The sequence below is a fragment of the Phalacrocorax aristotelis genome, chromosome 18 (assembly GCF_949628215.1).
Source record: "Phalacrocorax aristotelis chromosome 18, bGulAri2.1, whole genome shotgun sequence".
Classification (NCBI taxonomy): Eukaryota; Metazoa; Chordata; class Aves; order Suliformes; family Phalacrocoracidae; genus Phalacrocorax; species Phalacrocorax aristotelis.
The window spans coordinates 12,908,237-12,921,433 of record NC_134293.1 but is presented as its reverse complement, the minus strand read 5'-3'; the positions used below and the strand labels follow the sequence as shown (position 1 = coordinate 12,921,433).

Below are 13,197 nucleotides of genomic sequence, written 5' to 3'. Positions count from 1 at the left end.
CTACCAAGCTCGGGTCCCAACCTTAATAACTGTTAGCAGTTTCTATTTGCTACTGGAAAAAGTTATGAACTGTTTTGATTTCATTGTAGTGCTCTGCATAACCAGGAAGGAAAAGAAGTGTTGCAGAAATGATCTGGCCACATACTCGTTCTTTGAAACAGTAGTAGTGCTTGGAGAAGGACTGATGCATGCCGCTTCTTAAAATTTATTTGTTTGTTTATTTATACTGAGTGGTAGTTCTCTCAAACTACCTCATAAAAGGCATGGGAAGTACCTTTTACTTTAAAAATACTCTTGGACTAAACTTACAGCAGCATTTTTGGGCTTGGGTGTTTAGTAAAGTCTACCATAATATTTTTTCGTCAGTGTGCGGTGTTCTAAGCAGCTGTAATCAGCTGTTCTCTTACTGACATCGCTAGTATAGTGCTCTGAGACTGGAGGAATACTGCAGGACTGGGGATCCCTGGGCCTTTTTCAGACTCCAACTCAGCTGATTATCTGGCCTGTGTTTAGTTGCCTCTATAAACTGGGTCTGGCGCACCCTTCCTGTAGGAGATGAATCTCAACATTTTCAAATCAAAGGTGTTAGCAGAGTCATAACCTAATCAGTAAAAGCAGTAAGCACTCATTCTTCTTACCCTTCTCCTTGTACATATGTATTTATTGAGAGGATATTTTATTACTAATGCTTTTATGTTATGGGTTATATCAGAACATAAGTTTGTAGTAAACTAATTCCTGATTCTGTATTCCAGGGTCCATTAAAATAACTACCTAGCATTTGAGGGTGCCAAGGCAGTGGCACAGGCTGCCCAGGGAGGTTGTGGAGTCTCTTTCCCAGGAGACATTCACACCCCGCCTGGACGCGGTCCTGTGCCCCCTGCTCTGGGTGTGTCTGCTCAAGCAGGGGGTTGGACAGGGTGGTCTCCAGAGAGCCCTTCCAAACCCCCTCCAGTCAGTGATTTGCTACATTTATGCAGCATACTACAGAAGTAGTAGACTTGCTTTCGTTTAGTGGGGTCAGGCCTTGAATCACACCTGCGGGAGGCTGTGTACGGTATCTGGAGGTACATAGGCACACTTATGTGGGCTTGTTCTTTCTAAGAAATTGCATACTTGACCGCTAGTAATACGGGTTGAGGTCACTATACAAGAGGGAGCATTTAGAAGCAGTAACAGGCTGTGCAGAGCAGTGTGACATAAGAGCTGTATCTTTCTGCGTGTACGCAAGGGGGCAGAGTTAACCGTAGCATTTTTACTAACACTTCTGTCAAACTTGCTGATTTTGTTGGAGGCAGCAAGGGGCAGAGAGAGAGCTTCAGTGTTTCTGGTTAGGAGTCTGCTGTGTTCAGAAACTAAAATAAAGCTTGATACCAGCTTTATTGCATCATGTGTCCGGTCTGAAGTGGCCTTGTATCTTTAGTTACTCAGGGAGCGAACTCTGGAAAATCTGCAGAATTGAGAAGAAAGGCTAGTTATTCCTGAAAGTGGATGGTGAAATACTGAGAGCAGGTTCTGCAGCTTGAGCTGTAGCTGAAACTAATACTGCTTTGGGAAATCCAAAATAAGTGGTGAATAGAAGGAGACAACAGCATATGGATGCTTTGTGAGGTTCTAGTAGTGCAGCGAATATAAGTTTTAGTACAGTACAATGCAACAACAAATGAAGAGTGCTTTTTGTAAAATAACTTCAGCAAGGAATGTACAGTGACTTCTTCCCCACCCACGAGTATCCATGTGCTGTTTGATGGAATTCATAGAATCATTAAGGTTGGAAAAGACCTCTAGGATCATCAACTCCAACCATCAACCCAACAAAACCGTGTCTCCTAAATCATTCCCTGAAGTGCCACATCTACACATTTCTTTGAACACCTCCAAGAATGACAACTCCTCCCCCTCTCTGGGCAGCCTGTGCCAATGCCTGACCACTCTTTCAGTAAAGAAATTTTTCCTAATATCCAATCTAAACCTCCCCTGATGCAGCTTGAAGCTGTTTCCTCTCATTCCATCACTAGTGACTTGGGAGAAGAGACCAACACCCACCTCGCTACAACCTCCTTTCAGGCAGTTGTAGAGAGCAATAAGGTCTCCCCTCAGCCTCCTCCCCTCCAGGCTAAACCCCCCCAGTTCCCTTTGCTCCCCAGCACAGGGGTCTGTGCTGTTCTCCAGACCCTGCCCCAGCTCCTCTGCCTTTCTCTGGACATGCTCCAGCACCTCAATGTCTTTGTAGTGAGGGGCCCAAAACTGAACACAATTTTCAAGATGCGGCCTCACCAGTCTCAAGTACAGGGGCACAATCACTTCCCTGCTCCTGCTGGGCACACCAGTGCTGACACAAGCCCGGGGGCTGGTGGCCTCCTTGGCCACCTGGGCACTGCTGGCTCATGCCCAGCCGGCTGTCAGCCAGCACCCCCAGGGCCTTCTCCGCCAGGCACTTCCCAGCCCCTCTGCCCCAGGCCTGGAGCGTTGCGTGGGGTTGGTGTGACCCAAGGGCAGGACCCAGCACTTGGCCATGTTAAACCTCATACAATTGGCTCAGGCCCATCGATGCAGCCTGTCCAGGTCCCTCTGCAGAGCCTTCCTGCCCTTGAGCAGATCAACACTCCTGTCCAGCTTGGTGTCATCTGCAAACTTACTGAGGGTGTACTCAATCCCCTCATCCAGATCAGCGATAAAGATATTAAACAAGACTGGCCCCAACCCAGAGCCCTCGGGAACCCTGCTCGTGAGCAGCTGCCGACTCGATTTAGCTCCATTCACCACAACTCTCTGGGCTTGGCCGTCCAGCCAGTTTTTTTGCCCAGCGAAGAGCACACCTGTCCAAGCCATGAGCTGCCAGCTTCTCTAGGAGGATGCTGTGGGAGACAGTGTCAAAGGCTTTACTAAAGACCATGTAGACAACATCCACAGCCTTTCCCTCATCCACTAGGTGGGTCACCCTGTCATAGAAGGAGACCAGGTTGGTCAGGCAGGACCTGCCTTTCATGAACCCGTGCTGACTGGGCCTGATCCCCTGGTTGTCCTGCACTTGCCTTATCAGCTCACTCGAGATAAACCGCTCCATAACCTTCCCCGGTACCAAGGTCAGGCTGACAGGCCTGTAGTTCCCCAGATCCTCCTTCTGGCCCTTCCTGTAGATGGGTGTCACATCAGCATGCCTGCAGTTGTCCAGGACCTCCCCTGTTAACCAGGGCTGCTGATAAATTCAAAGTAGTCATCCCTGTTTCTAGAATCTAGAAAGGAAATCATTAAAGGAGAGGTTGCTTACAGGCCTGTCACAGAGGCAACAGTGTACCTGAGTCCTTCAAAGCCAGAGCCGGGACTAAGCAGCACGTTATTTCTTAAATATAAACTTGCTATGTGTGGTACACACATTCAGTAAAGATAACATTCAGCTGCTTGAAAGACATTGAGGCAGAACTCTGAAAGCAGACTTTTGACAGAGCTTGGAGCATCTTGTATACCGCTGCCATTATGCTGTTGGGCAGAAAAAGGTACTTCAGTGTTTGTGAGCTTATTGAGACTTTTTAATACAAATGTGGAACCAAAGCAGGCAAAAGTTATGTCTCAGCCTGACTTGCAATGAGAGGATTAGTCTCACACATACTGTCATGTCATTTAGGGGTTTTTATTTTAAAGAAAAACTTCTATAATGGGCAATGCTTGGAGCAGAGGATTCTACATTGTATTATCTGAAATATAGCACTAACGTGGGAGGTAGCTGCACATTTATGTATATGGTGCAATGAGCCAGTAGCATCTGTGACGGGTTCCCTAACCAAGGTGACTGATTTTGGAAGGGGCGGGGTGGGGAAACTTGCTTTTATACTGTGTGAGCTATAATGCTGCTGAAGCTTAAATGCTATCGGGCTTCAATTGTGACAGTGATTATATATATTTAAAAGTCTGAGTTAGGTCTAACATCTACTTGTATTCTGCGTATACTTAGTAGGTAATTATTCTCATCTATTGTGCTTGTTTAGTGTTTTCTTTGAATCATAGCCGCAAACATAAAAACGTTTGGGGATTGCTTTCTTCAGTAAGCTTGAATTTTGTCTCAAATGATTAACATTTTTAACCTGAATATAGAAATAATAGACTCAACAGCAGCTGGCAAGAAGATATGATGCCTTTGTACTCTTCCAGTTACATCGCTCTTGAGAATAAAAAGACTGGTTGTATAAGTACACTTAAAATCTCCAGCTAAACTAGCCCATACACATAGGGCTCATAACTCTAAAACACTTAACGGCCACCAAAGTTAAATGATTTTAAAAGTTACTTTAAGAGTCAGTAATTCCTGCAGTAGAATTATTTCAAATACGGCATGGCAGAGGCAGCTGGGACTCCTGGCAGGAGCTCCCTAAGCAGGTTACTGGTTAGGTTATGAAACCTGTCTCCCCTTCATGAATTTTATAGACATTTTCTCCCATTGCATAGGTAGCTGCAGCTTATTGTCTGCAGAGAGATGGGTTTAAATACTGCAAGTGATCCTTTATACTCCTTGAAGATAGGTGTTACCTCCTACCTCCGAGCTGTTTAGGGACTCTCTTCCCAGCCTGCATCTTCAGGATATTTCTAAAACCTGGTTTGGGATATTTTCCTGATGTTCTGGTTTAACAAAACACTGTGTAGATAGCAAGGGGTGGGGTGCCCGGTCCAGTGATGGTCTGGATTCTTTAACCTTTTTTTTTTTTTTTTTTTTAATTCTAATACTAAGACACTTAATGTCTTACCTTGCTTTATCAGACGATCGAGCACGTAGGTCTCCTCGGAAGCTTCCCACATCTTTGAAGAAGGAAGAAAGGAAGTGGGTTCCGCCTAAATTCCTGCCACACAAATATGATGTCAAGCTGAAAAATGAAGATAAGGTGAGCTGTCTGCTTGAATCCTTTCAATTTTAACATGAGTATGCAAGTTTAATTAAATAATCATTATCAGTGTGTTTGTACAGCACAGTGTAGTACTTTCTGCCAGAGTCATGGTATTGGAAACAGGCTGGCTGTAGTTGTCTGTGAGGCTGACTAGCCTGGCTCTTTCTATATATAATTGGGTTTTGTGTGTGGAGAGGCCTGACCATTCTCTGGTACCATACGCTAAGTCATGGTGCACCAGTAGCTTTAGGGTGGTTGCTGTTAACAGGCTTATCTCTGCTCAGGCAGTTAATGACACTTGGTCAGAGTTAGACTAGTTAAATGATGAGTGGCAGTTGCTGCTCTTGTTTGAACTGAGCTTCTCTGAGAGTCATAGGTCGCTGTGCTTCAGGAAGCTCTGTGTAGCTGCAGCACTGCTGCTTGCTTTTTGTCATCTGTTTCCTAGTTTGACAAGAGAGGCAGTGCTGACCTCAATTTAATGAGCACCACTTGCAGAGTTACTCCTGTGGTCTCGGGGAAAAAAAACCAAAATAAACAGTAATATGTAAAGATTAGTAGCAAGCACAAGCTGGAGGAAGGTCAGAGATAAAGCAGTGGACTTTGGCAGGAAATCTGCAACATTAATTTTTTTTTTTAACCTCCTTTTTGGCTAGCTGAATCTTCTACCAATCTCTGTTGTGCATCTCAGTTCTGCAAATTCTGTTTGTTTGGTTTGTTTTGAGTCTTTGCAAGGCAGCTTTGAAAGAGCGAAGAGTTTGTGGATATGAAGCAGTGCAATGGTCCTTGCTCCTTTTAGCAATATGATATGTATTTATAACATGATTAGAAGTTAAATGTTAACAGTATGTCTGTTTGTTATCTCCAAGATCATCAGCAACGTACCAGCAGATAGCTTAGTCCGTACAGAGCGTCCTCCCAACAAGGAGATCCTGAGGTACTTCATCCGTCATAACGCGCTACGGGCTGGCACGTGTGAGAATGCCCCGTGGGTAGTGGAGGATGAGTTAGTGAAGAAATACTCTCTCCCCAGTAAATTTAGTGACTTCTTGCTTGACCCACATAAGGTAAGAATTCCTAAAAGTACCTACTTTGCTTTCTCACCCATTCCCCACCCTTAAACAGTCTTGGCAGAGACTTTGGTGTGCCAGTTGGGTTTTGGTGCTCCCAAGCTTACAACAGCATAGAGAGATGTAGAGCAGGAAGGCCCACTCTTCTGAGGATTGAATGTCTGAAACAGTGGTCTACTTTGAAAATTTGAACTGCACCAGGAAATCACATCTTTGCTTGTAGACAAATGGGAGAGCTATAGTGCTTAGCTGGCAACGTCAGTTATTGGGCCCTTTTCATGGTTACGATGCAAAAGCTGGATGTGTTTTGACTTCATGATGCTTGGTTCTTGTATGATGCTGGATTGAGTGACAGAAGAATCCACAAATCTAATAAAGACTCTAAGCAGCAGGGGTGTTTTTTTCCAAGTCCTTTGTAATGACCAGCCAAATACACTGTTAACTGAGTAAATTAAACTGAGTTATGTTAAAATCTGCTGTTCTAAAATCCATCTTTGGGTGTAGAAAGCACTATTTTGTTCATTTAGTAAACTCACTTTTTCATGGACTCAATCTTTGTTAGGCATTATTCTAAAATTAGAAGATAAATACTTGCTATATCACTTTTTCCTCATGAGGAGGAGAACACCCTTTCCTAGCAAGCTTCTACAGACTCTTCTGGACCCTTGTAAATTTGCTTAAAGGGAAAAATAAATTCTTCATATTTGAGCTGCGTTCACCTGTGCTGTAGTATTTAGGGTCACTGCATTAATAGAAATTAAAGTATTTGCTGGTGGTGTACAAATTGTTTTATTCACCGTACTGATGGATGGAGGCGTACCCTTAGCATAAGAAGAAGTATGCAACTGTAACATCTTCAGTTTGACTTACAGAAGTCCTTAGCTTTATGTGCAGGGGCGGTGCTTTTCATAGTGTCTTTCTCACTTGGCATAGAGATAGAATTTATGTTGAGTTTTTAAATTTTGAGAAGTGGCTGGAAAATACATTAATCCAGAATTAGTGTTCTGACAGAATAACTTGGTATAAGCGTTGGATATACAGTATGAGCTGTAGATCTAGTATTTGTGAATTTGTAATTCTCATGATTCATATCCATGCTGGATGCTTTTGGTTTAGGTAATTCTCTTCAGCAAAGATGCAACACAGAATTTTTGTGGAATTAAGTTATGCAGACGCTGGTTTTGGTGGTAGTGCAATCTTCAGTAAAAATTTCTCTCATGGGCTAGTGAAGGCTCTTAAAGTAAAGCCTTCAAGAGCAAACATCCATGGGCCAGAAAATCTGAATATTCCTATGGCAGTCTTAACCTGGTCACATTTGTGTATGTGTGTTCTTCAATAAATGCTTCTTAGATGTTTGCACCTTCTTCTGTGCTTACCACTGTGGAATTTTTTTATTGCTAAGGAATCTCAAATTCCAGTAATTTTTTCCATTATGTAAAGGTTATATCCTTGTATTTTATTTATCACTTCTTGAAATATATTGGTATTCTGACTTATCCTGAAACTGAATTTGAGATCCTGAGATAGTCTTGAAATTGGTCTCTCTTGGCTCTGGGTTAAACTGCTCTCTGCCAAAAGTATGCTGTCAGGTAGGTTATTTCAGCAGCTTAAAAACAATCAGATATTCAGCCACATTACTTGAGAATTGAATCCTGTTCCACCTTCCTTCCAGGCTGTCATGGTTTTAGCTGGGATAGAGTTATTTTTCTTCACTGCAGCTGGCATAGTGTTTCTGGTTTTTTCCCTTTTCCCCTTTTCCTTTTCATTATAATTATTGTTATTACTATAATAATAATAATAATTATTCTCATTATCTTATTTTAATTATTAAACTGTTCTTATCTCAACCCACAAGTTTTTTTCCCTTTTGCTTTTGCTCTTCCGATTCTCTCCCCCATCCCACAGCGGTGGGGGCAGTGAGCAAGTGGCTGTGTGTTTAGTTGCTGACTGGGGCTGAACCACAACAGTCCTTTTTGGTGCCCAACGTGGGGCTCAAAGGGTTGAGACAATAACAGCTGTTGGTCACAGCATAGACTCTGTTCTCAGTATTAGTTTATCCGATCTGCACCATGCTCTTGTATTTGCTGTGTCTGTTAAAGATTGGTGTTGGTTTTTGTGGTCTGCTGTGCTCTGCAGTGATTAGTGATGTATTGCCTGGGAGAATTGTCTTTAAAACACTGGCCTTGAGTTTTATTTGGTATTTGAAGTTTATATTGAAGCCATTACTGTACGTCAGGTACCACCTCATAGATACAATTAGCAATTATACCTCCTTCTCTTGAGAGGTTTTTTATGGAGGAAATACAGAACGGCACCTTAGCTACCATCTTCTGTAATGCCTTTTCCTTCATTATAACAACTTTTCAGTATCTTGAACATCCTTGGGTAGTTAAGATACATGTGTTGATATTGCTTTGGCAGACCATTTCAGCTCTAAGATTAATAAGCAATTTAAGAATATCATGCCCCAAGGCTCGATAGCTATGCGTGGCAGGGTATGTGGGATAGTGTGGGCAAATGCGTAAGACAGTGGGCACCCCCAGTGTCGTGGGACTTCACCCCTGAACCAGTGCAGAATTCTGAAAAATCAGTAGAATATTTGGAGGAGGTATGTTGTCACCCTGGCAATTCCAGGGAGGTACAAATCACTGCAGTGTGCTGGGGCCTGGCCCATGCCTATCGAGCCCCGTTTAACACTATTCAGTACCCCCAAGGGGAAGAGAAGGCCTCTGGATCTCAAAGGACGAGGACAAGGAAAGCGACCAGCACTGCGGCCACTCAAACCCCCACGACAGACACTGCAGCTACTCCAACCTCAGTGACAAGCATTGCAGCTAAATCAGAGGATCAACCCATGCCAGTATCAGTCGCCCCTATACTCAAGAAGAAATCCTGGAAGATAAAGTCAACTAGTTTGGAAAGAGATGATGAAGCAGGGCCATCACGAGGAGAGGAGGAGGAAGAAGAAGGACTCATATAAGAAACGGAAACTACCCGATCCCTATCCTTGAGTGAGTTGCAAGATATGCGAAAAGATTTCGGCCATCATTCAGGTGAGCACATTGTCCCCTGGTTGCTCCGAAGCTGGGATAACGGGGCCAGCAGTCTGGAATTAGAGGGGAAAGAAGCCAAACAACTGGGTTCCCTTTCTGGGGAAGGGGGCGTTGACAAAGCAGTTGGAAAAAGGACACAAGCCCTCAGCCTCTGGAAGCGACTCCTGTCAGGTGTGAGAGAAAGGTACCCCGTCAAGGAAGATATTGTATTTCACCTAGGAAAATGGACAACCGTGGAGAAAGGTATCCAGTACCTGAGGGAACTAGCCGTGCTTGAGGTGATTTATAGTGACCTGGATGATCAAAAGTCATCCAAATATCCAGATGAGGCCCGGTGCACACGACCCATGTGGTGGAATTTTGTACAGAGGGCACCATCAGTGCATGGAAACTTACAGGCAATAATGTCCTGGAAAGGTGACGAGACACCAACAATGGCAGAGGTGATTGATAAACTCTGGGAGTAGGAAACAAATATCTCTTCCTCCCTCGTCTCAGCTTTGGAGAAACTGTCCTGGGAGTTCCAGCAATTCAAAGAAGATACATTCTGCTCCCCACCAGTATGAACCAGTATCTCAGCCATTAGGAGTAAGCGTCCCTTTGCTCAAGAGAGAGGATACACCGTGACGGGGCACCGTGTGGTTTTACCTGTGTGACCACGGAGAGGACAAGCCTACCTCAACCCTAGAGGCACAGGTACGTGAGCTGCAAAGGAAAACAATCACTCAGAGGGGTTTCTCCAGGAAAGCTGCTGCTCCAGTTTCCAGTAAGCAATTCCCCAGACAGAGGAGCAGAAGCACTGATTTTCTGTCTGATCTTAATAGAGACACTTTTGATTCCCATTTACAGGAAGTGATAGACAAGTACTATGACCAGGACTAGAGGGGCCCTGCCTCCAGCCAGGTGGAGGAAAGGGATAACCGGGCTTACTGGACTGTGTGGATCCGATGGCCTGGCGCGTCCGACCCACAGGAGCATAAAGCTTTAGTGGACACCAGCGCACAGTGCACCTTAATGCCATCAAACTATATAGGGGCAGAACCCATCAGCACTGCTGGAGTGACAGGGGGATCCCAAGAGCTAACTGTATTGGAGGCCGAAGTGAGCCTAACTGGGAATGAGTGTCAAAAGCACCCCATTGTCACTGGCCCGGAGGCTCCGTGCATCCTTGGCATAGACTATCTCAGGAGAGGATATTTCAAGCACCCAAAAAAGGGTACAGGTGGGCTTTTGGTGTAGCTGCCTTGGAGACAGAGGAAATTAAACAGCTGTCTACCTTGCCTGGCCTCTGGAAGGACCCTTCTGTTGTGGGGTTGCTGAGGGTCAGAGAACAACAGGTGCCAGTCGCCGCCACAACAGTGCACCGGTGGCAATATCGCACCAACAGAGACTCCCTGATCCCCATCCATGAGCTCATTCGTCAACTGAAGAGCCAAGGAGTCATCCGTAAAACCCACTCACCCTTTAACAGTCCCATATGGCCAGTGCGGAAGCCTAACAGAGAGTGGAGGCTAACAGTAGACTATCGTGGCCTGTGAACGAAGTCACGCCGCCACTGAGTGCTGCTGTGCCAGACATGCTAGAACTTCAATACGAACTGGAGTCAAAGGCGGCCAAGTGGTATGCCACAATTGATATCGCTAATGCATTCTTCTCAATCCCTCTGGCAGCAGAGTGCAGGCCACAGTTTGCTTTCACATGGAGGGGCGTCCAGTACACCTGGAATCGACTGCCCCGGGGTGGAAACACAGTCCTACCATTTGCCATGGACTGATTCAGACTACTGGAACAGGGAGAAGCTCCAGGACACCTTCAATACATTGACAACCTCATCGTGTGGGGCAACACAGCAGAAGTAGTTTTTGAGAAAGGAGAGAAAATAGTCCAAATCCTTCTGAAAGCTGGTTTTGCCATAAAACAAAGTAAAGTAAAGGGACCCGCACAAGAGATCCAGTTCTTAGGAATCAAATGGCAAGATGGACGTCGTCAGATCCCCATGGATGTGATCAACAAAATAGCAGCCATGTCTCCACCAACTAGCAAAAAGGAACACAAGCTTTTTTTTGGGTGTTGTGGGTTTTTGGAGAATGCATATTCCACATTACAGTCTGATCATAAGCCCTCTCTATCAGATGACCCTGAAGAAGAATGATTTCAAATGGGGCCCTGAGCAACGACAAGCCTTTGAACAGGTTAAACAGGAGGTAGTTCATGCCGTAGCTCTTGGGCCAGTCCAGGCAGCACAAGATGTAAAAAATATGCTCTACACCGCAGCCAGGGAGAATGGCCCTACCTGGAGCCTCTGGCAGAAAGCGCCAGGGGAGACCCGGGGTCGACCCCTAGGGTTTTGGAGTCGGGGATACAGAGGGTCCGAAGCCCGCTATACTCCAACTGAAAAAGAGATATTGGCAGCAGATGAAGGGGTTCAAGCTGCTTCAGAAGTGGTTGGTACTGAAGCACAGCTGTTCCTGGCACCCCAACTGCCAGTGCTGGGCTGGATATTCGAAGGGAACGTCCCCTCTACACACCATGCAACTGATGCTACGTGGAGTAAATGGGTTGCACTGATTACCCAGCGGGCTCGAGTAGGAAACCCCAGTCGCCCAGGAATCTTGGAAGTGACCATGGGCTGGCCAGAAGGCAAAGGCTTTGGATTATCACCAGAGGAGGGGGTGTCACGTGCTGAAGAGGTCCCACTCTATAACAAACTGCCAGAAAATGAGAAGCAAGACGCCCTGTTCAGTGATGGGTTCTGTCATCTTGTGGGAAAGCACCGGACATGGAAGGCTGCTGTATGGAGTCCTACACAACAAGTCACAGAAACTGCTGAAGGAGAAGGTGAATCGAGCCAGTTTGCAGAGGTAAAGGCCTTCCAGCTGGCCTTAGACATCGCTGAACGGGAAAAGTGGCCAGTGCTCTATCTCTCTACTGACTCCTGGATGGTGGCAAATGCCCAGTGGGGCTGGTTAGAGCAGTGGAAGCAGAACTGGCAGCGCAGAGGCAAACCCATCTGGGCTGCCACATTGTGGCAAGAAGTTGCTGCCCGGGTAGAGAACCTGGTTGTAAAGGTACGGCATGTGGATGCTCACGTCCCCAAGAGTCGGGCCACTGAAGAGCATCGAAACAACCAGCAGGTGGATCAGGCTGCTAAGATTGAAGTGGCTGAGGTGGATCTGGACTGGCAACATAAGGGTGAACTATTTCTAGCTCAGTGGGCCCAATACACCTCAGGCCATCAAGGGAGAGATGCAACATACAGTGGGCTCGTGATCGAGGGGTGGACTTGACCATGGACACTATTGTGCAGGTTATCCATGAATGTGAAAGATGCGCTGCAATCAAGCAAGTGAAGCGGGTGAAGCCTCTGTGGTGTGGGGGACGATGGCTGAAATATAAATATGGGGAGGCCTGGCACATTGACTATATCATACTCCCACAGACCCGCCAAGGCAAGCGCCATGTTCTCACCATGGTAGAAGCAACCACCGGCTGGCTGGAAACATCTCCTGTCCCCCACGCCACTTCCCGGAACGCTCTCCTGGGTCTGGAAAAACAAGTCCTGTGTCGACATGGCACCCCAGAGAGAACTGAATCAGACAACGGGACTCATTTCCGAAACAACCTCATAGACACGTGGGCCAGGGAGCATGGCATTGAGTGGGTGTATCACATCCCCTATCACGCACCAGCCTCTGGGAAAATCGAAAGATACAGTGGACTATTAAAGAAGACACTGAGAGCAATGGGGGGTGGAACATTTAAACACTGGGATACACATTTAGCAAAAGCCACGTGGTTAGTCAACGCGAGGGGATCTGCCAACCAAGCTGGCCCTGCCCAGTCAGAATCCTTACGTACTGTGGAAGGGGATAGAGTCCCTGTAGTGCACATAAAGAATAGGTTGGGGAAAACATTCTGAGTTATTCCTGCCTCAGGCAAAGGCAAACACATTCATGGGGTTGCTTTTGCTCGAGGACCTGGGTGCACTTGGTGGATGATGCGTGAGGATGGAGGATTCCGATGTGTACCTCAAGGGGATTTGATTTTGGGTGAAAACAGCCAATGAACTGAATGGTATGATGCTAATTGCTACATAATGTTGTATGTCATCACTACTATGGTTGCTATATGCCATATCAATGGTATCATGGTGGGAATCTCCCAAATTCATAAAAAAATGAACTTTGATTGAGCCAAGCA

At 45.8% G+C, this 13,197-nt stretch overlaps 1 protein-coding gene across 7 annotated transcripts in view; it reads left to right on the top strand.

The window, feature by feature from the left end:
- The window catches only part of BAZ1B (bromodomain adjacent to zinc finger domain 1B), a 59,103-nt gene that overhangs the window by 11,361 nt on the left and 34,545 nt on the right, over positions 1-13,197 (top strand). For 6 of the 7 annotated variants that reach the window (XM_075113411.1, XM_075113410.1, XM_075113409.1 and 3 more), the window contains exons 5-6: positions 4,753-4,874; positions 5,744-5,941. In XM_075113411.1, the coding sequence (XP_074969512.1) occupies positions 4,753-4,874; positions 5,744-5,941 (320 nt within the window). Of the gene's footprint in view, positions 1-4,752; positions 4,875-5,743; positions 5,942-8,658; positions 9,694-13,197 lie in introns of those variants that run through there. The other variant, XM_075113414.1, reaches the window with a different exon arrangement.